Raw genomic sequence first — 21,560 nt, 5'->3', positions numbered from 1 at the left:
GCAAGGTCAGCAGTGAGAATTACAGGGGGCGGCGTCCATTGCTCCTGCTCGGTCACTATCCAGTCACCATCCAATCTGCTAGAGTTTACATCATAGAATAACTCCATACTCCCTGAAAACTTTGCATGAATCTTAAACGAACTTAAGTTTATAATATCAATTCATACGGAAATGCTTATTCATACTGGGAACTGAACGACGAGCAGTACACGGTCACGTACTACTCTAGCAACCTACCAGTTCAGCTACTCATCATCGTATACGCGATGAGTCCTAAAGACGAAAGTCCACGTGGGAATTGAACTAAAAACAGCAGGTCACAGTATGTGAGCGTAACAAAAAGTCGCCCAAAACATAGGCCGCTGATGACGTCGCCTTCGTCGTCGTCACTGCATGACGCAGCAGCCGTTGGGGTTGTCGTCGTTGAAGCACACCGGCGCCTCGTTAGGCACGTACTGGCGGCGCGCGTGGTACTCGGGCACCCAGCCGCCGCCGCCGTAGTAGTAGCCGCCGTACGGGTACCCGCCGTACCCCGTCTGCGGCGGCCCCAGGTGCACCATCTGCCCGTTGTCCGGCGACGGCTCCTCCGGCGCGCCGTCGCTCACGACTTCGACGGGCTTCCCCGTCATGTACTGGATCCGCCACCTGAGCAGCGACGCGTCGAGGAACGGCCCGGCGACCACCACGAGCCCCGTCTCCAGCGACACCCACACGTCCTGCACCCCTGCATCATCACGCACGCACATCAGACACGTGAACTCGCCGCACACACCGGCCGAGACACTGCACGCCGGCGCGGCTCGGTCGGGCACGTACCGTGCAGGCTCCTGATAAGCTTGCGGATCCTGCCCACGCAACGACGGCAGTGCAACTCCATCTTGAGGACGACGGCGGTCGCCATTGCTCGCCGCCGCGGGCGCTCAAGTCTGTTGCCTGGCTAGCTTCACGTGTGCCGACGATGGTTGGCGTATGCAGGGAATGGTTTATATAGAGGACCAAGGAGCAGATCGAGTTGATGCAGGGGAGGAGAGGAATAATGGGGATTATGCGCAGACTCGAAATCGTGAATTACTCGCGCCGATTCGATCCTGTCGTCAGTGTCGGCCGGTTAGGGTTGGCAACATCCTTCGCAAATCTCCTTCCATGCAAATCCACCGTCTTCCCGTCTTGCATGGGAGAATGCAGGCCAGATATCAAAAGCTTCCCGTATAATCTTCCAGATTTACCATTGCGATACACTGCGATCTTGATCGAGATCCCCTCTTTCTTAATCCCAATCCGTGCGCGCTACTCCGCCGCCGCGCCGCGCCCTATCCGTTTGTACCTCAGTTCTTCAGTTCTTGTTTTTTCTTTTTTGAGGACAACTGCCAACTGCAGTTTCAGCGTCGAACGCAAAGTTGTCAGTGATGGATTGCATCAAGCTGGATGCGTGGTTTCTACTACCATTTCAAAAGGGAAAAAACACTAAATTAGCAATGCCCATGCGCATAAACGCAAAATATATTCCCTGGCACACATAATTTACATGAACTAATTAACATTTTGTAATGTACAATAAGTAATTACTACTCCCTCCATCCCAAATTACTATTCGTTTTGCCTTTTATATACATATATACTCCCTCCGTTCCAAATTGTGGGTCGTTTTAGTTTTTTAAGTTTATAGATATTATTATGCATCTAGATATAGTGTATTTCTAGGTGTATAATAATATCTATGAATCTATAAAAGTTAAAACGACCTACAATTTGGAACGGACTAGATATATATTATATCTAGATACGTAGCAAAAGCTATGTATCTAAAAAAAATCAAAACGAATAATAATTTGGGACAGAGGGGGTACATTTTAACCAGCACACTGACTGACCAAACACGCTACCGCTCCATCGTTGTAATGCTATGCATCCATCATGACCTTGAATTCCTCGAAGCTGAGCACTCCGTCTCCGTCGAGATCGAACCTGCAGATCATGGCCTTGCACTCGTCGATCTCCTGGTGCGAGCCGAGCTTGCTCAGCATCCGCTTCAAGCTCAGCGGCGTGATGCACCCCTCGCCCTTCATCTCGTACATCCCGAACGCCTCCTTCAGTCCCCGGCACCGCTCCTCCTCCGCCGCCGCTTCCAGCTGCACCAGCTTCAGGAACTCCTCCTGGCTCAGCAGCCCGTCGCCGTCGGTGTCCGCGGACGCCACGAGTTCGTCGGCGTCCTCGGCGGACACGTCCTCGCCGAGCGCGGCCTTCATGCAGAGCCGCAGCTCGGCTGCCGAGATCTTGCCGTCGTCGTCGCGGTCGAACGCTGAGAACACGCGGCTGAACTCGGACGCCATGATCTCCAGCAATCTCGCACCAGGTTCAGAGATTAGTTGTTTTGCAGGCAGCTAATTAATAAGCTAATGGTGAGTGCCTAGAGCGCTTTGCCTTTGGTGATCTGTCTGCAACTGCAATGGCAGGTTCAGGTGCTCAATTCTGTGGCTTTATATACAGCAACCATGCATGTGTGCGAGCATATGGTAAGTCTGTGTGTTGACAAGTTCAAGGCACAACCACATGCCTGAGGAATGAGTCAGTATCAGCTTGGTAGTGTCGCGACGAATTCTTAGCTCCAGCACTATCATTCGATTTGCAATAACTATTCGCTAAGATTAGAAGACCAGGTGCTGAGGTGCAGCCGGTTCCAAGAGAAAGGGACCTCGTCAGCTGCTCCCGATGATTCAATTATTAGCAGAGTATAGAAAGAGTCCGACATCTCTGGAATGGCGCATATAATAACTCAATGCGCCGCCGGCGACGACAAAGTCCTTGTTTCGGCTGTTTCGTTCATTCTGTTTGGTCTTATCTTCCTTTTGAAACGGAATGTTCCATGATCCAACTGACCAACTTCATGAAACAATGCAAGTAGGTGGAATGCCCAGTTCCTCAGAAGTTTGTGCTGTTACAGACTTACAGTAGACATTCAATCAGAATCCCTCTCTCTTTTTTTTTCCCTGAAACAGGATGGCTGCAATCTTGCATAAAACTAGAGAAGCAGCAGGTTAGCAGGATATCTCTCTAGTCGGTATCGTGCTTCTGCACTCCGATTACTGTACGGCAGGGAAAAGAAGAGGAGATCGAACGACGCCACAGCCCAATGCCCCCAATAAAATTGGGACGCCAGTCACAAACGGCATGCAGGAACTTCAGTCGGTTTGTTGTTGAACCAAAGACCAAGGACTCCAATCTGTTCAACACACCCGTGCAATTGAAAAACGCCACTCACTTTTCCAGTCAAAATTTTTCACTACCTTATGTTATTCCCCTAGAAAGGTACGTGATGCTGATTGCTGAACATAATCTAATCAGCCCCAGTTAGCTGATTACCTCCACTATAAATACTGACGCGAATGATCTCTCAGTCACAGCACCAGCTACAGGTATTCAGGTCAAAGAGCCAACCAAAAAAACCAAGGACAAGTCAAACCGTCCACCCGCTTCAAACCAAGGACGAACGCCAGCATGGTCGCGGCCTCAGGTGAGTTGAGGCGCGTGTTCGCCTCGTTCGACCAGGACGGCGACGGCAAGATCTCCGCCGCGGAGCTGCGGCTCTGCATGAAGGCGGCGACCGGCGAGGACATGTCGGCCGAGGACGTGCGGGCGCTGATGGCGTCGGCGGACGCGGACGGCGACGGGCTGCTGGACGAGGAGGAGTTCGTGAGGCTGGCGGGAGAGGTGGTGGAGGCCGACGCCGACGACGACGAGGAGGAGGAGGAGAGGCGACGGTGGCTGAGGGAGGCGTTCGGGATGTACGAGATGGAGGGGAGAGGGTGCATCACGGCGCTGAGCCTGAAGCTGATGCTGGGCAAGCTGGGCGCGCACCGCGACATCGCCGACTGCCAGGCCATGATCTGCAGGTTCGACCTCGATGGCGACGGCGTGCTTAGCTTCGAAGAGTTCAGGACTATGATGATGGGCTGAGGCTGATGGCTTAGCAGCTGTTGGTTTGTTACTTATAATCCTGGTTGGTGGAGAGTACTCGGCCGTATAAGCTGTAATTCCTGCGTTCACTGTGCCTGGTCATTGTAAATTCATCCTCAGAATGATCAAACGGATCTGTGCACTTCTTCTTGTCTGTTTGTCAATGCGAACGTCGTAGTCAGCAGCAACGTTCCAGTGTGGCGATCATGCGTGCAGCAGGTGCAGAGCTGAATCCGGGCGGCCAACAGATTCCGAGAGATGTACGGCTAAGATCGTCATGTGGTGTCGCTTATGAAGTTGCAGTAGCATGCTCAGCATCTTCACGTCGTTAGCAACTACTACTCCGTGCTACGTATGCTGGGGGAGAAAAAACAACTTGCGCAAGTCTGAATTAGGCTGGGGCAATGCAAAGGCAACCAGTTGGGCTGGCATGACATGACATGAGACCTGTGAACTCGGTAGGTGACGTCATCATTTACGTAGGCATGAGAGCTGCGTAACGCATCTAGAATTAATTCTACGGGACTTCACCTGCCGACGACTTTTGAAATATGCAGGCTACAGGCACTAAACTGTAGCTGGTAATCCAGATTGCCGTGTGCTTGCAAGTGAAATGCCAATCAATGACGAAAGGTCGAATGTAAATTACAAATGCTCAAATTTTCAAAACCTCGCGCGTGTACGACTTCCGACACGTTTGCCATTTCCAATCAAAGTCTCGTACAATTAAAAGATGTTCATGGAGATCAGAAAAGAAAAAAAAATTGAAGTGGACGGGACAGGTAGTAGGACGTACGACGGCGACACGAGAAGAGGCGTAGGTGCCAACGGGATAAGTAAAAGCCACCGCCCGCCGCCTGCGTGGAGTCGACGAAACCAAGTCGGATCGGAGAACACGGCAGCACCGTCCGGTCCGACTCGGAAGATCCTCGGCGGCTTCCGCTGTTTTTCCCCCACGGAATCTTATTCTCACCCGCCCGCCACGCTGAAACACCGTCTCGTACGCCACGGGATTCCCATTCCAGCTTCTCGTACGTACCATACCACTGCGCGCGTATTAAAGGCGGCTGGTCAAAGCTGCCACACCACACGTCCTCCCGCGCGCCACGCCGTGAAGCTTCCAAAACGCGGGTCTCCTCCATGACTGCTCCCATGGACGTCCCGTATATAAACCACACGGACACGGCCGCCATGTTTGCCAGACATCCAATCCAAGAAGAGCACAGGACTCATCTACTCATCTGAGAGCAGAAGCTCCTTCCGTCCTACTGCTCTCCGATCAGACATCCCTGCAGACCGATCGATCGAGGATGGTTGTCGCGTCCAAGTCCAAGTCGTCGTCGTCCAGCGAGCTGGGGTCCCTGTTCGCGGCGTTCGACAAGGACGCCGACGGCAGGATCTCCGCCGCCGAGCTGCGGCTCTGCATGCGGGCGACGCTGGGGGAGGACGTGTCAGCGGAGGACGCCGAGGCGCTGGTTGCGTCGGTGGACGCGGACGGCGACGGGCTGCTGGACGGCGACGAGTTCGCGCGCCTCGTGCACGCCGAGGTGGAGGAGGAGGAGCGCCACCGGGGGCTCCGCCTGGCCTTCGGCATGTACGAGATGGAGGGCGAGGGGTGCATCACCCCCACCAGCCTCAAGCGCATGCTCAGCAGGCTCGGCGCCCACCAGGAGATCGACGACTGCCGCGCCATGATCTGCAGGTTCGACCTCGACGGCGACGGCGTGCTCAGCTTCGACGAGTTCAAGATCATGATGAGCGCCTGAAGGAACATGCATGCCTGATAGTTGATCGGTGTAGGTTGTTCATATACATAGTCCATTCATTCGTTCGTTCGTTTGTTGTGATTATTAAGTTGGCAGCTATGTGCATATTCGATTATGGCTTCGATTATTCAGCAGTATCAGCTCCCTTGTGAACTTGATTTGTCCATTATTTCATTCGCAAAAGGAAACATGCCCATTATTTGCCCCCTTCAAAGGTCAAACTTCGAATTACATGTAGGAAGGATCATCAGGTCAAACTTGAATTGTTCCTTACTTCATCATGCATTTGACCTCCTCTTGTCCATTTTATAATCTGTTTCTCATCCTCGTCGTCAACAATCTGAAAAAGGAAAAAAATAGTGCAAGCGGGTGTTCCCTAAGGATGGAAATGAATATCCGAATTATCCAAATTCGTATCCGCTAAAACGACAAATATGGATATGTGTATTCATATTCGAATTTAATGTAGTACCAAAATGGATACATCCAAATTCATTTTTCTTGATTTTCTCTATCCAATTCCACATTTGTATTCGACAATATCTGGCACTATCCGTATCTGACCGTATGAAACTATTAGTTATCTTTATAACTAATGATAAATGAAGTTACTTTGAATAATAATGATGACAGTATATCATTGAAACTATTCAAACTTTATCTTTATAACTAATAATTAATGATATTAAATTTATTATTACTAATGTTGTACCCATAAAAATATTTAAAATTTATTTGTCATAAAATTTAATAATAAATATATGTGAATATTAAATTTAATTTTAAATACTATAGTTTATTTTTTATTTTTTAATAAAAAGATTTTTATACATTTTTATTATTCATTAATAAATTTTTATATTTATTGAAATATATATTTATCCATATATTAATTTTTTTCATAAAATGCACTATGTCAAACAGTTATTAATTAATGTAACATTTTCATGAGCGATTTTTGTTTGCACTAGTTATCTTCAAATTGAGTAAATATTCGATGGATATTCGAATTCGAGACATTCGTTTTGTATTCGTAGTCGAGAAGATCTGAATTTGTATTCGACTTAAATTGTGGAGAAAGTGCTATCCGGATTCGATTCCATGCGAATCCGATCCGAATTCCATTCCCAGTGTCCTCCTCCTCGACCGACGCGGCACCGCGGCAATAAGACAGGCGCCAAGAGTACGGCTGGAAGGACAAGCTGCAGGGCACGAGAGAGCATGTGAGCGGGCGCCGATGATGTGGTAGGAGGAGCTTTAGAGGGCTACTGGGCTGAGGAGCACAGCAGCGAGGGCGGCCAGCGACCGGCGATGTGCTGTGCTGCTGCGTCGGGACTTGGGAGAGAGGAACGGAGATGGCGGGCATGGCGGCGCCGTAGGCCCTGTTTGGAGTCGCTTTTCTGGAACTCGCTTATCTGGCAAGCAAGCTTATCTGATAAGCCTGCTGCCTGGAGAATCTGCTGTCTGAATAAGCAGGGTGTTTGGCAATCTTGATTATTTTGTGTCGATTGTCTGTCCTGGTTGGTAAATTGACCTGAATGCCCCTAAGGCTGATAATAGCTCATTTTTATTGTGAATCTGAGGAGAAGACAATATTCTAATACCTTTGGAGTTTGTTAAATAGAAATTACATTACAATAATATGAAATTCATACGATAGATCGGTCTAGTATGGATTGATCAGTATCATTTCTCTTATACAACCTATGAGTATCTATATGCATTGATCAGTATCATTATAGATTGGGAAAAAACTGACGTGGTTGTTTGAACCGAATAGTAATCTGGTTCATAATATCTGGGTAGAGTTATGAGCTAGTACTACTTCTGACTTCTTTCCTTTATAAAAAAGAATGTAAACTGAAAAGCATACTGTTTATTTATCTAATATCTTATGGAATTTATTTACGTCTCCAAAAGAAAAAGGCAGGTGTAGCTCCAGCAGGGGCCTCCGGCGGCGGGTCGGCGTCCAGGCGGGAGCGGCGGAGGCGGCGCCCAGGCGGGGGCGGTGGGGGCGTCCTGCGGCGGGGGCGGCGCCCAGGCGTCCCGCGGCGGGGGCGGCCCGCGGCGGGGGCCTGGCAGGGGCGGAGGTAGGGAGGTAGGCCGGCCACCCCAGGGGCGGCGCCGGCGGGCCCGGATCCAGGGGGCAGGGGCGTCGAGCGGCGGAGGCGGCGCCTAGGCGGGGGCGGCGGGGGCTTCCTGCGACGGGGGTGGTGTGGCGGAACCGCCCAACTTAAGCTGGTTTAAGTGCGCCTAATTGCTGTCGGAACAGCAATTATCCGAAACGCACCTAAAACAGCATAAGTCCGGTAGTCCGTCGAGTGTCCCTAGGACTCCTCGAAGGATCCACGACGTGTCTCATAGCCATACATCAGGATAATATCCGCGATGGGATAATATCAATAAATATTACATTTTTAGAGACATAACAAAGGTACGATATATTACAACCATAGTTTGAAACAACTTAATCATGCAGGTTAGCGTGGTTCTTAAGAATTTAAGAATAAATATTTAAGTTTTATTCTAGAGTATCATGAGACTCATAAGATACCCTAGGTCTTCGGGGCTTCCTCTTCGGTGGGTCCCTGCTGGCTTTCTGAAAACAACAACAAGGGATCCCCTGAGTACGAAGTACTCAGCAAGTCTTACCCGACTAACCAATATAATAGCTTTCTTTGGAATGCATGTCAGCCTTTGGGTGTGCTTGGTTGACACAATTTTTGCCGAAAAGCTTACTACGAGTGAGGCCTTAGTTTTATCTTTTATTTTAGTTAAGTCATTACCTAACCATTCTAGATGATAACAGAAGTAAAAGCAACCACAGCTGTTAAGTCATACATTACTTGACAACAGGAGATTTTATATCGCATGAGTTGATACTACGATGCTCAACAGTGATCAAGTGCATTCATAACCGAGAATTGCGGCGATCCGGATCAAATTACATCCTGCAGGAGAGTACCCCGATCACCAGCATTATACGACTGTTCCGGTCGTATCTCACAACCTCTCGATTAGCAAAGTCAATGATTAGGAATACAACTACCCGGACCCAGGGATGCACCCCCACATGGGACCCCACGTCTGGCCTGATCTCCATGTGAGTTTCAGGCTACACCCCTGCCAATCTCCAGCACGTCAAATGCGGGTACGAAGCATTCCTGATCATAGAATTTACTAATCTACTGGGCTTTACTGGTCCCATACCCAGTAAGTGATCAGATGTTATCACTTGATCAGCAGTTAAGACACGGATCGGTCCTCAATCAGATTAATTAGCAGACAGAACTACATCTCTAGCTTCTGTCTGGTTCTATATTCCAAACTATCCTTCATAAGCAACATGTATGACTTAAGAGTTTTCCTTAAGGTTGGTAAACCAATCATGTAAGCAAGTAAGCAATTCTAGACTTGGGTAGTTTCTAGGATTTGAACAAGTGGCAAAGATGTCCTTAAATCAAGGCATGATCATACACAAGAATAGGTTTCATCCAACTCCTAGACTTAGTGCATGTAATAAACAAATAACCTATAACTAGTCACATGAAATAACGACTCTAAAATAGATAGGTATAAATGCACCGGGGCTTGCCTGGGATCAACAAGGTTAGTTCTTCGGAAAACTTCTTTATTAAAAGAGGTACTCCACACTTCGCGAACGCTGTCCATCTCCAGCTGAATTCCATGAATTCTCACTTCAGGAGTTGTGCCGTCTACGATTCAGTATATGCAAGAGTTAGAGATGCAAACTTTTGAATACAAGACTATACAACTTTCCCTCATGATAAAGTTGCAAGCCAACAAGGACTAGACAATTTATCATGATAAAGTTGCAAGCCAACACACAAAAACTCGAAAAGATTATCCCACCATTTTTATTTCCTTTACTAAACCTACCTTAGACCTTTTTATTTATTTTTAAAAGCATTATAATAATTTTCTAATCTCAAACCTAATTCCTATGAATTAATAATGATTTGTGGATAATAAAGCATTTTTCAAATTTTTATACATTTAATAAAGTTTAAGTATTTATTTAAATACCTTAGATAAAAAGGCATTAAATAAATACCTAAATTTTTATTATTTTTCCTAGGGTTTAAGAATTTTAATGCATAAAGGAAAATAAAACAATCCTAATAAAATTGGTTTCACTAATTTTGGACACTTCTAGAATTTCCGGTGAATTAAATGGTGAAAACTGTATTTAATCTATTTATCTAATAAAGAAAACCTAAAGTTTAATTAAAACCCCTGGCCCAAACTTTTCTCACCCAACTTGCTTCTACCCACTATCACTTCCACCTAGGGCCCATCCGGTCTCCTATTCTTCTTATTCTTTTCTTCACTAGCACGTGGGGCCCACGGCCGAAACCTTCTCTTGGGCCGGTTCCCCCTTCTCTCCTCTTTCTCAATCCCGGCCGGCCCACCTTCTTTCTCCTTTACTTCTATCTGGGCCGCACGGCCTATTTTCTTTTCAACCCGATCGTCAGCCCACCGGTCCTCCCTTTCTTCCTCAAAAGGTCATCGGCCCAACGAACGTCGACGCACTAATGGGCTTCCTCCACCGCAACTGGGCAACACGGCCCAAGCAACACTCTACTGGCCTGCTAATCCCCTCCTTTTTCTTTTATGCCGCGCGGGCCAGCTGGGCCGTTACCCTTCTTTGGCCCAAGACGGGGTGGCTGGCCTCCTTCGCCTTCTCTCTACTCCCACTTGGGCCTTCCCCCACCGGGGCTTAGACTCCTGGCCCAAGTTCGCCAACCGGCCTGCCTCCTCCTCTCCTTGGCCCACGACGGACGGCGGCCCCTCTTTTCTTTCTCCCTTTTCTTCTATGCCGTGCGGGCTTTAGCTGGGCCGGCGTCTCTCTCTCGGCCCAAAACGGCGGCTGGCCTTTCTTCTTCTCTTTCTTCTCCTCACAACCCCCTGACGCACTGCTTCTTCCTCCCGGCGCAAGAACAGGGGGCGCGCTGGCGTGAGGAAGACGGGGCAGCCCCGGCCAACGGCGGCTCGCCGGCGGCCGAGAGGGACGGGGAGGCGGCGCCCCAGACCAGGCGCACCTGCGCCCACTGCCAGCTCGCCGGGAGGTGGCCCGAGCTGGCCCCTCCACGGGCGGCTGCGGCTTGGCCAACCGCCGGCCATGGCGGCGCACGGAGGCGGCACGAGGACGACCGGCGGCGCACTCTACGGCATCCACATGACCCAAGAACTCTCTAATATCGACCAAACGAGTGAAAGAAGGGGCGGCGCGGAGGGCTCACCGGTGGACCGTAGCAGCGGCGGTAACCAGGAGATGCAGCCGAAGCTTGAGCTCGACGACGGGAAACTGAGCAACGGAGCGGCGTGGGGCGTTGAGGAGGAGCTTGCGGAACTTTGGGTGGATGGAATTGCAACGAGGGGCGGCGACGTGGGTGAATTTGGCCGCCGGCGGTACTGCATGACCGAGCTTTGCTTCTGTCGATATAACACGGCCGGTGAAAAGGATAAGCGCGGGAAAACGATGTCGTGGTCTTTCCCCGTGCCACGTTCAGCTTGGCTCATGGTGGCGACGTGGCGCAGCGGTGGCCGTCGCGCTGGCCGACATGCGCGAGAGCCGGCGGCGGCACGGCACTGCCGCGCTGCTCTGTTTCTGCTGCCTTCTCCTCTTTATCCCCTCCCAATTTACAGGTTCAAGCCTCAAAAATCGGCAGATCCGAATCCAATCTCTCGAACATTCCTTAAGCAATCTTGTAGATTAATCCGAGCACTTCACTTGATAGATGGGCCTCTATCCGAGACGAGCACCCTAAGGTCGAGATTTTTGAGCTCCAATGTTTCTGTCAACTTGTACTGAACTTCAGCGATTCAGTTCGACAGTTCACAAAATGTGGTCATTTACCCTTATTTGGCACCAATTTCAGTAGCCCAATTGTATTCCATATAGGCCAATCATTCCCTATTTGTGTTCTACAACTAATAAGGATTCCATTTTGCACCAGAAACCATAGAACCTTTGCACTGGATTTTCCTGAAAATTGTTCCAAACATTGCTAGTTAACACTGTTTCAGACTTAGAATTTACGCAGCTCGAGAGTTGGCCGAAATAGCTAGAGTGCTGACTTTGAGCTTTGATTTAAATTTGATTCTTTCGCTATCTCTGAGCAACAACACCTTATTAAACATGTCCAAGGATCATACTTCACCGCTGTCTAGTTGCTTTTGCTCACTTACTTGAAAAATTGGGCGGAATTCGGTTTCAAACATAGATACTCGTCATGTTTTCCAGGCTTAGACTTAATTCGGCAAGGAGCTCGAAATCTGCTCAATTGCTGACTTTTGGTTCCAATTTGAATTCAAACCTTCCACTCTCTCTGGACAACAACTATTCATTTACCTTCTCCATAATCCATATTACACTAATGTCCAAAAACATCTGCTCACTTTTAAGGAAATTTCTCCAGAAATTGGTTCTAAAGTCATGTACTCAACACCATTTCCAGACTTAACCAAATTTCAGCAAAGCTGCCGATTGTGCCAAAGTGCCAACTTTAGGCTTCTATTTGAAATAGTTCTCTCTGCTATTCTTGATCAACAACACCCAGATTTAGGAGTCCAAGGTTCATACTTCAACATGGTATAGTTGTCTAGATTTACTTATTTGAGAAATTCATCAGAATTCAATTTCCAAAATGTACTCTGAAGCTGTTTTTCTGATTTCCGGTTTTCGTACGGTGAATAGTAAACATAGCTTTTCATTTCCTTCTCTGATTTCTTCTGAGTGTTTAGGATCAAATATTACTCCAAATTTTTGACCCTTAAGTTCTAATCATTTTTACACTTCTATTCTATATTTTTGCCGAATTTTTCTGAATTTCAAATTTGAAATTCAAATTTCGGCCAAATTTGATCCGAATTTGATTTTCGGTCAAATTCTTTTTCCTTTCTTCTCGAATTGCTTCCAACTCCTCCAAGTCACTTTGATGACTAACATGGCGGGTGTTACAGGTGGCGGGGGCTTCCTGCGGCAGGGGCGTCCGGTGGCGGGGCGGCCCGCGGCGGGGGCCTGGCAGGGGCGGCGCCGGGATCTGCAGGGGGGCGGCTCCGGGATCTGGGCGAGTGGCGGCGGCGGGATCTGGAGTGGCGGCGGCTGCGGGAGGAGCGGCGGCGGTCGCCTGGAGGCGTGCTTGCCCGAGGGTAGGGGGGAAGGAAGCGGCGCCGGCGCCGGCGGAGGGCAGGAGGCGGCGGCCGTGGCGGGAGGTGGAAGGCGCCGGCGGAGCGCGGGAGGCGGCGGCCGTGGAGGGAGGTGCCGGCGGAGCGCGGGAGGCGGCGGCCGTGGAGGGAGGTGCCGGCGGAGCGCGGGAGCCAGCGGCCGGCAGAGGGTATCGGGGGAAAGGGAGTTCGCTTACGAGATAAGCGTCTCCCGAGCTGCTTACCAGAAAATCGGAGATCCAGTTGTTTTGTGGATTCTGGGCTAAGCCGCTTGTGTGCTAAGCGAAAAATAAGCGAGGCGTTTGGGTGGGATTTTCGCTTATTTTCGCCCATAAGCCGCTTATAAGCGGATACAAACGGGGCCGTACAACGACGACTGGCTGAGATAATTGGGCCGCCTATTAGTATCGGCCCATATAACACTCCCAGCCACCCTCGTCAGATCGAGTCTCTACCGCTTATTTTGGATTCAAGTATTCAACGGCCAATGACGTGAACCCGGACGGTAAATGAAATACCGTCCACCCAGCGAGGTGCCGCTCGCCACGGTCGCCGCGCTTCCTCCGCCGTCGGCGCCCGCCGGCGGCAGTGATGGCGCCAGAGCGTGCTGAGAGTTGCGCAACCCGTGGGAGGCCGGCTGGTCTGTTGTGGAGCGAGTGCTCTGAGTGAGCAAGTGCGTTCGATGCGCGGGAACCGGCGACTATCCACAACGCCGCGCCGCGCGCAGACGGCGGCGCGTCAGATGGTCAGGGCTTCCCTGGTGACAGCGCCGCGTCAGTGTCTCCTCTCGTCGGAGAGGGTGCGGCCACCCGTTTGCCAAAGGGTGGTTGATACGAAATGCTAAATTTTAGAAGGGTCACGTCAAATGTTCGGATACCAATTACAAAATTAATTGCACAGATGAAGTTTAATTCGCGAGACGAATCTATTAAAGCTAATTAATCTATCATTAGCAAATGGTTACTGTAGCATCACATTGTCAAATCATGGACTAATAAGATTTAATAGATCCGTCTCGCGAATTAGACTCCATCTGTGCAATTAGTTTTATAATTAACCTATGTTTAATACACCTAGTTAGTATCCAGACATCCGATGTGACAGGTGCTAAAGTTTAGCGGGTTATCAAACACGCAAGAGTGCTCCGTGTTCATGCGACACTGACGTTCCTCGAGTCCTGGACCCGGGCTCTTTGCTGGGCCTCGCGCCGCCGGGCACTGCAGGTGACGGCGACACCGATGGTGAAGACCTCGCTGTCAGCGTGCCCTCCCCCGAAACAAGTAAACAACCACCATCGTCGTCGTCTTTCTTGTTGCAGGTGAGTCACTCCTAGCGTCTGCAGTCGGGCTACCAATTTTGCTCCCAATTCACATTGTGATTGTCGTATTACAAGTCAGATGGGGCGTCGTTATAACTGAAACTTGCAAAACACCTGTGTATCCCATACTGGAGTGCCCAAGTGCAATGCCGTAAAATTTCCCAGGAGATGTGGTTCAGCCGTACACCGGATTCGGAAGCACACAAGCAAAACGCCTCCCACTGCATGGCAGCCTGGGCGCCGGCTTGTAGATTCGATGCTGCGAAGGACGCAACACGCAAGCGTGGATTGGCAATCCAGGATTGCTGTCTTCCACCGGGGATGAGGCTGACGTGCCACCAACGTGATGCTCATATCGTCTTGCAGTGCCCCTGCCCCTGAACCCCACACGATGACCGAATATCACCTTTATTTATGCAAAGATCCCCAAATAGCGATCGTCGCACTACATACAGTGCCCAAAACAAGGAAAAGGTTACGGAGCAGTACTGCTCCCGCGGCCTCAGACTCGGAGGGATTTCTTTTCTGCATTGCGCCGTAGACCGCGGGACGGGTGCGGCATGACATGACATGATGAGCGCCTGGACGTGCCATTTCTGCTGATAGCAACGGGCGCACCCGCGTTCATGATTACACATGAAAAAGAAACTGTCAGCGGCTGATCGACGCGCACGGGAGGCATCTACTATATTATTAATTACTGATATATGCTAGCTCACTCTGTATGCAGACCTGATCTTGACCTCTGCAATTATGTGAAACCTGTACTGGGGCATCTCCTTTCACAAGCAATCATCACGAGAATCAACTGTAGGCCCCGTTTGGTTACGGGAACTCCTAAAATTTCTGTCTCAAATATTTAGATACTAATCAGTAGTATTAAACGTAGATTAATTACAGAACCAATTTTATAGTTGGAGGCTAATTTACAAGATGAATCTATTAAGTCTAACTAGTCCATGATTTGACAATATGGTGTTACAGTAAATATGTGCTAATGATGGATTAATTAGGCTTAATAGATTCGTGTCGTGAATTAGCCTCCATCTGTATAATTAATTTTATAATTAGCTCATGTTTAGTCCTCCCACTCCGAATATTTGACGTTAGTCCGAACTTAAAAAACCAAACCCCCCTAAACACACCGTCTACGAACATGACGAGCCAGGTGCGGCACACGGCCGGCCACACGCATGCACGGCTGCATGGCTCCTTTTGGCTACACGCATGACGAGAGCGCGGCGCACACTTGTTCATGTTCCCACCACTAGTCGTCTAGTCCCACGGAACAGACCACCTACAAACATGAATGATATGAACGTGGTTCATACACCGCTGCACCTAGAGGATTTTATTTATAAAACAGCCTGTTTCTTTCAAAAATAAAAATAAAACAGCCCGAGACAGAGTAGACGATCTTGATTCTGCCAGGGTAAGCTACTCTATTAGTTATTATGAGTAACATACTATTTTCAGTTTTTTATGCCCAGTCACAAATAATTAATTGACTGAAATCCAGTCAGATTTTTAAACTCTGACCATTACTAGCACACACAATATTTACTAGTAGTTGTTCAGTTTGGAAACATAGGATTCATATTTGTATATTTGGCTTAAAATTAGTTTACCGATTAATACTATGATTAAAATAGTTTGACTCGTAGTAGGAAAGGAATTGTGCGCAGGCTAGCCACGATTCCGCGTCATGCTCGCTCTGTCGCTCAGCCTCAGCATCGCAGGCCACAATGCATAGCTGTAGTCCTGTAGACTCTGTCCATGCAGGCATGCCCGTCCGCAACAAGACAACCGTCACCACCCCACTTCGCACCCAATAAAACGCCACGCCACCACCACCACCACCACCACCACCGCCTGGGTCCATCACCACCGTCCCCATTGTCTATTCCCGTCACGAGCGAAGCGAGCTCTACCCGTCCACACCCACACTCCCTCCCCAATCCTCCTCCTCCCCACTGCGCACTGTCGTGTCGCAGCAGACACAGGAACAACCGAACAAGCAATGGCGGGCCGCACGTGCAGCGCCCGCCGCCGCTCACCGAGCCTCGGCACCGCCGCCGTGCTCCTCCTCCTCCTCCTTCTCGCCGCCTGGCCGCCGCGCCTGCATGCGGCGGGGCCCATCAAGACGGTGGTGGTGGTGGTGATGGAGAACCGTTCCTTCGACCACATGCTGGGTTGGATGAAGCGTCTGAACCCGGAGATCGACGGCGTGACGGGCGCGGAGTGGAACCCGGCGAACACGACGGACCCTGGCGCGGGGCGCGTCTACTTCGGGGAGGGGGCGCAGTACGTGGACCCTGACCCGGGCCACTCGTTCCAGGAGATCCGGCAGCAGATCTTCGGCTCCGACGACGCGTCGGGCCCGGCGAGGATGGACGGCTTCGTGCAGCAGGCGCGGTCGCTGGGCGGGAACATGACCGACGCCGTCATGCACGGCTTCGCGCCAGACAGCGTCGCCGTCTACCGGGAGCTCGTCGCCCAGTTCGCCGTCTGCGACAGGTGGTTCGCGTCGGTGCCGTCGTCCACGCAGCCCAACCGCCTGTTCGTCCACTCCGGCACATCCGGCGGCGCCACCAGCAACAACCCGCAGTACGTCCTGCTCCTGCATTATCTCTTCAATTCCGCCGCGCCTTTCATTCTTGATAATATCTGCAGCCCGTCTGTCGATATTTAATTTTTGAGCTGGCTGCATTCTGGATTTCTGGTTATTCGTTGCGTGTGAACGCGAACGATCCGTTCGTTCCTTCGTACGACTAGAGACATCCAGTGCAGCCACAGGGGTTGGTTGCCAACCTTGGGTTATGCTAGTGGTGGCTTGGTGGGGAGTGTCAAAGCTGTTGCACACTTAGACAGTCACATTTTAATGGCGTCCTAGCTAGTTACTCACTCTGTTTAAACTTACAAAAAAATAGTTACACTACGCCTCATTTGCTATCTCCATACATGCATGTAAGTTGTAAGCATGCAAGATCTCCGAGTAGTAGGGAGGGGCACAAATTTTTATTAAAGCATAATAAAAACAATCCTTGTATTAAATGGAATACAATGGAATTTCACACGCCAAAAAGAAAAACAGGGAGCCTCTGTAACGAAGCAGGCTTCTCTTAACGAAACAGGGAGTACGTCACAAATTAGTTCAGAAATAGTTGGCGCCAGCATGCATATGTACGTATGTAGCAGCATTTTCTCTCAAAGAAGTCATACACACAAGGCAACATTAATGGGTTGTTTGGATACGAGGTGCTAAACTTTAGCAGGATCACATCGGATATTCGGATGCTAATTAGAAGGATTAAACATGAGCTAATTATAAAACTAATTGCACAGATGGAGTCTAATTCGCGAGATGAATCTATTAAGACTAATTAATCCATCATTAGCAAATGGTTACTGTAGCACCGCATTGTCAAATCATGGACTAATTAGGCTTAATAGATTCGTCTCGGGAATTAGACTCCATTTGTGCCATTAGTTTTGTAATTAGACTATATTTAATACTCCTAATTAGTATCCAAACATCCGATGTGACAGGTGCTAAAGTTTAGCACGGTGTTCCCAAACACCCCATTCGATCTGAGATTTCCCTCAACATGGAGCCTGCCCAAACTCTTAGAAGGCCAGAAGACGTTAGAATCTTTAATCAGTTGAACTCTACATGGAGCATAGAGAGTACGTTCAAAAATTTGGCCAGCAACGCTACTGCCGCTATGGATGCTCTATCCTCCCGCAATCCAACATCGCCAAGTCACGGTTGCTTTGTCTGCATGCATTTCCCTCCTGCCTGATCGAGCGATGACCTCATCGATCACCGGCTTGTCGTACCGGCCTGCACAACTAGGCAGGAACTCGCCATCTCTTCTCTTGCAAGGATGGTGAGCCTACACTGGGAAGGAAAAATTATGGTGAACTATACATCATCACCTCTCGCAATCGGCATGATGACCCTAGTTTGCAGCTAAGTACAAGTGTCCGGCTGTGATTGACCGGCCCAGTGGATATCAAAGGTGCGGCGTGCCTTTTGTTTATGGCGAGTGTTCCGGCCGGCAGGCGCGTCGCCGGCCAATCAACTTTACTTTCGCTGGTGGATTAACCTGCGGGGCCACCAGGGAGCTGCTTTCCTGCCCCCGCTCCATCCACACCCCTAGGTGAGATTAGCTGGTGCCCTGCGAATGAATACGGTTTATTCACCGGTGATTAAGGCTGTCCCGATCCACCGTCCGTCCATGTGAAAGCAAGGCTCCAAAGGTGGTGGTGGTGGCACGCACGCAACCTCGAGAGGGCCCTTTATCAAAAAAAAAAAAAAACCCTCTCCTGCCCTTTGGACCTCAACGGAGAGATGAGGGCACGGAGAGCACTGTGATCTCACTCGACCTCTCGGCTATGGCATGTCAGGCGGCCAGCGCCATGGGCCCATGACCTGCGTCGGTCGGTGCTTGGGGCCGAGTGAGAATTTGACGCGAGAAGATTCTTAAATTCCAGTGCGTGCGGGGACAACATGCTATGCTCCCTTGTCGGCACTGCACTATACGTTGTGCATGTCAGTGCACCTGTGGTGCGTGTCCGCTGTTCCGCAGCTGAGAGGAATGCTAAGGCCTCGTTTAGTTGACCAAATTGGGAGGTGCCAAATTACTGTGATGGCACTGTAGCACACTGTAGCATTTCGTTTGTATTTGTGAATTATTGTCCAAACGTTGACTAATTAGGCTCAAAAGATTCGTCTCGCAAAGTACAACAAAATTGTGCAATTAGTTTTTAATTTCATCTAAATTTAGTACTCCATGCATGTACCGCAAGTTTCATGTGATGCGGAATCTTCTTTTTGCATAGTGCCAAAGTTGGGAGTTGGGGGTGAACTAAACATGACCTAAAAAAATACTGATGCTGTCACACTGTACTGATACCCGGCATAGTCGTCTATGCTGGTTTAGAATGTCGTGATGGCCGTACCTCTGTTGGCTTTACCTGCCAAGCGCGAGATACTGCTGCTCATCAGATTAGGGTCTATATCATTTTTTTTTTAAAAAAAGGAAGATGTACTATCAACTATATAGGCTGCTTCTCCGGGTCGCAAGAGAGAAATTAAGGCTGCTGCTTTTTAGGGGGTTCCATTCGACAAAAAAGCAGACGGGTGTGTGAAACACTGAAGCTAAGCTTAACAGCTAAGAAAGCTTTTGGCGCGTGGCGCCTGCATGCCTCCCTGACTATTACTAGTTGGGCTCAGTTATGCCAACTATTGGACTCTCTACCAGCGGCCCATAGGCCCGCATATTCGGCCCAATTACTCACGGATGGGCTGGCTCTTCTTCTACTACGATGAACTGTTTTCTTGCCAGTTGAACACCTGAACTGTTTGCCGCCATCTGGTGACGCTGAAGAAAAACGATTCAAGCTCGTAACAGCAACCATAACTGATGAGCGGCGTGATGACCAACAATGCAGGCTACTGGCGAAGGGCTACCCGCAGCGGACCATCTTCGACAACATCCACGACGCGGGCCTGTCGTTCGGCGTCTACTTCCAGGACGTGCCGGCGGTGCTCTTCTACCGCAACCTGCGCAAGCTCAAGTACCTGCTCGACTTCCACCCGTTCCACCCGACCTTCCGCGACCACGCCCGCCGGGGCTCCCTCCCCAACTACGCCGTCATCGAGCAGCACTACCTCGACTCCAAGCTCGACCCCGCCAACGACGACCACCCCTCCCACGACGTCTACCAGGGCCAGATGTTCGTCAAGGAGATCTACGAGACGCTCCGCGCCAGCCCGCAGTGGAACCAGACGCTCATGGTCCTCACCTACGACGAGCACGGAGGGTTCTTCGACCACGTCCCCACCCCCGTCAATGGCGTCCCGAGCCCCGACGGCATCGTCGGTCCGCCGCCGTACAACTTCACCTTCGACCGGCTCGGAGTGCGTGTTCCGGCCATCCTCATCTCCCCATGGATCGAAAAGGGAACAGGTAGGTAACTTTAATTTGTCTGTTGATTCATTAGCCCAATCGAGCTACTTGATTGACAACCTATTTAATAACTAGTTTTTGTGTTCTTTCAGTTGTCCATGGGCCAAATGGACCGACGCAAACATCGCAATACGAGCACTCATCGATCCCTGCCACGGTGAAGAAGCTCTTCGACCTGCCGCAAGATTTCCTGACGAAAAGAGACGCCTGGGCTGGGACCTTCGAGAGCGTCGTGCAGACAAGAACCGAGCCCAGGACGGACTGCCCAGGTAGGATTCCATCTTGTCGGCAATCGTACCAATACACAATATTCCTGCTCTGCTGCTTGCTTCACTGTATTCAGTCTCAGTTCCTGGTTGTATTCCTCCATGTACTGTACGATACACGCAGAGCAACTCCCGATGCCGACGAGGATCAGGCAAACCGAGGCGAACGAGGAGGCGAAGCTGAGCGAGTTCCAGCAGGAGATCATCCAGCTCGCCTCGGTCCTCAACGGGGACCATGAGCTCACCAGCCTGCAGGACAGGATCCGGGACAAGATGAATGTCAGGGAAGGCATCGCCTACATGAGGGGCGCTGTGAAGCGCTATTTCGAGGCCGGCATGTCGGCCAAGCGGATGGGCGTCGACGACGAGCAGATCGTCAAGATGAGGCCCTCCCTCACCACCAGGATTGAACGTCCATAGAGACAGTGAGAAAAATCAAAATGAAATCATATACAGTAGAAATTAAATTGATGATGTCAAGGGTCGCATTACATACAGGTCAAAGAGCCAGCACAATCGGTTAGGATGTGCTCGTGCTAGGTCAAATTATTCATGGGCTGTACAAACAAATGTTAGCTTGCTATAAAGATTTGTGTTGTGCTTGGTAATATGGACGAAGGAGATAGTACCCTTCAGGTAAATGTACGTTGCGCACTTAGAGAAAAGGTTAACCAAGCAAATGCAGTTTTGGTAAGGGAGTGTCTATTGCTAACCCGGGTGTTATTGTGGCCACATCACTCAACCCAGGTGTTATTGTGCCACAATCACTCGGGTGATTTGAAGTTGGATAACACCCTGATCTGAAGAGAAAAAAAATCAAGTGATGGAAACAGATCTGTCGCCTAAAAATTATGACCCTAGGATCCTGACGAGACGATGCAGGAAAAAAATAACCAAACTGAGCCCATAGAAACAAACTAATGCAGAAAATAGAAGGAAAAATAAAATGCATAAGGCAAAATTAAGAACTAAAATAAATTTTTTCTATAGTTAGTCAAATAACAAATTATTTCTAACTATGAGAAACCCCTCAAATGCAAAAATACCAATCGGATTTTAAAGTAAACAGCATGCAAATTTACACAGATTT

General features: G+C 49.6%; 5 protein-coding genes across 5 annotated transcripts; 3 read left to right on the top strand and 2 right to left on the bottom strand.

Annotated features, from left to right (window-relative positions):
• Positions 1 to 386: 386 nt before the first annotated feature.
• On the bottom strand, positions 387 to 901 carry LOC101773409 (heavy metal-associated isoprenylated plant protein 3). The gene is made up of 2 exons (XM_004972298.1): positions 817 to 901; positions 387 to 724 (listed from the first exon to the last, which is right to left on the bottom strand). The coding sequence occupies exons 1-2, from the start codon at positions 899 to 901 to the stop codon at positions 387 to 389; spliced, it is 423 nt and encodes a 140-aa protein (XP_004972355.1).
• Positions 902 to 1,796: 895 nt separating this feature from the next.
• LOC101756789 (putative calcium-binding protein CML19) lies at positions 1,797 to 2,655 on the bottom strand. Its single transcript, XM_004971251.3, has one exon. It carries the CDS (start codon positions 2,328 to 2,330, stop codon positions 1,902 to 1,904), a length of 429 nt encoding a protein of 142 aa, XP_004971308.1. The 5' UTR covers positions 2,331 to 2,655; the 3' UTR covers positions 1,797 to 1,901.
• A 570-nt stretch (positions 2,656 to 3,225) lies between these two features.
• Positions 3,226 to 4,177, top strand: LOC101756379 (putative calcium-binding protein CML23). The gene has a single exon (XM_004971250.3). It carries the CDS (start codon positions 3,496 to 3,498, stop codon positions 3,952 to 3,954), a length of 459 nt encoding a protein of 152 aa, XP_004971307.1. The 5' UTR covers positions 3,226 to 3,495; the 3' UTR covers positions 3,955 to 4,177.
• An 864-nt stretch (positions 4,178 to 5,041) lies between these two features.
• LOC101755982 (probable calcium-binding protein CML31) lies at positions 5,042 to 5,934 on the top strand. The gene has a single exon (XM_004971249.2). The coding sequence runs from the start codon at positions 5,265 to 5,267 to the stop codon at positions 5,718 to 5,720; it is 456 nt and encodes a 151-aa protein (XP_004971306.1). The 5' UTR covers positions 5,042 to 5,264; the 3' UTR covers positions 5,721 to 5,934.
• A 10,170-nt stretch (positions 5,935 to 16,104) lies between these two features.
• On the top strand, positions 16,105 to 21,080 carry LOC101755304 (non-specific phospholipase C2). Its single transcript, XM_004971248.2, has 4 exons — positions 16,105 to 16,836; positions 19,687 to 20,204; positions 20,297 to 20,473; positions 20,595 to 21,080. The coding sequence occupies exons 1-4, from the start codon at positions 16,250 to 16,252 to the stop codon at positions 20,888 to 20,890; spliced, it is 1,578 nt and encodes a 525-aa protein (XP_004971305.1). The 5' UTR covers positions 16,105 to 16,249; the 3' UTR covers positions 20,891 to 21,080.
• Positions 21,081 to 21,560: the final 480 nt, after the last annotated feature.

The sequence above is a fragment of the Setaria italica genome, chromosome V (genome assembly GCF_000263155.2).
Source record: "Setaria italica strain Yugu1 chromosome V, Setaria_italica_v2.0, whole genome shotgun sequence".
NCBI lineage: Eukaryota > Viridiplantae > Streptophyta > Magnoliopsida > Poales > Poaceae > Setaria > Setaria italica.
Note: the sequence above shows the minus strand (reverse complement) of the source record. Positions and strands in the feature narration are given on the sequence as shown.

Coding starts and splice junctions, on each gene's coding strand:
- LOC101756379 (XM_004971250.3), top strand. CDS start 3,496: ATGGTCGCGGCCTCAGGTGAGTTGAGGCGCGTGTTCGCCTCGTTCGAC.
- LOC101756789 (XM_004971251.3), bottom strand. CDS start 2,330: ATGGCGTCCGAGTTCAGCCGCGTGTTCTCAGCGTTCGACCGCGACGAC.
- LOC101755982 (XM_004971249.2), top strand. CDS start 5,265: ATGGTTGTCGCGTCCAAGTCCAAGTCGTCGTCGTCCAGCGAGCTGGGG.
- LOC101755304 (XM_004971248.2), top strand. CDS start 16,250: ATGGCGGGCCGCACGTGCAGCGCCCGCCGCCGCTCACCGAGCCTCGGC. Junction 16,837..19,686: donor GCCACCAGCAACAACCCGCA/GTACGTCCTGCT, acceptor CCAACAATGCAG/GCTACTGGCGAAGGGCTACC. Junction 20,205..20,296: donor ATGGATCGAAAAGGGAACAG/GTAGGTAACTTT, acceptor GTGTTCTTTCAG/TTGTCCATGGGCCAAATGGA.
- LOC101773409 (XM_004972298.1), bottom strand. CDS start 901: ATGGCGACCGCCGTCGTCCTCAAGATGGAGTTGCACTGCCGTCGTTGC. Junction 725..816: donor GCTTATCAGGAGCCTGCACG/GTACGTGCCCGA, acceptor GTGATGATGCAG/GGGTGCAGGACGTGTGGGTG.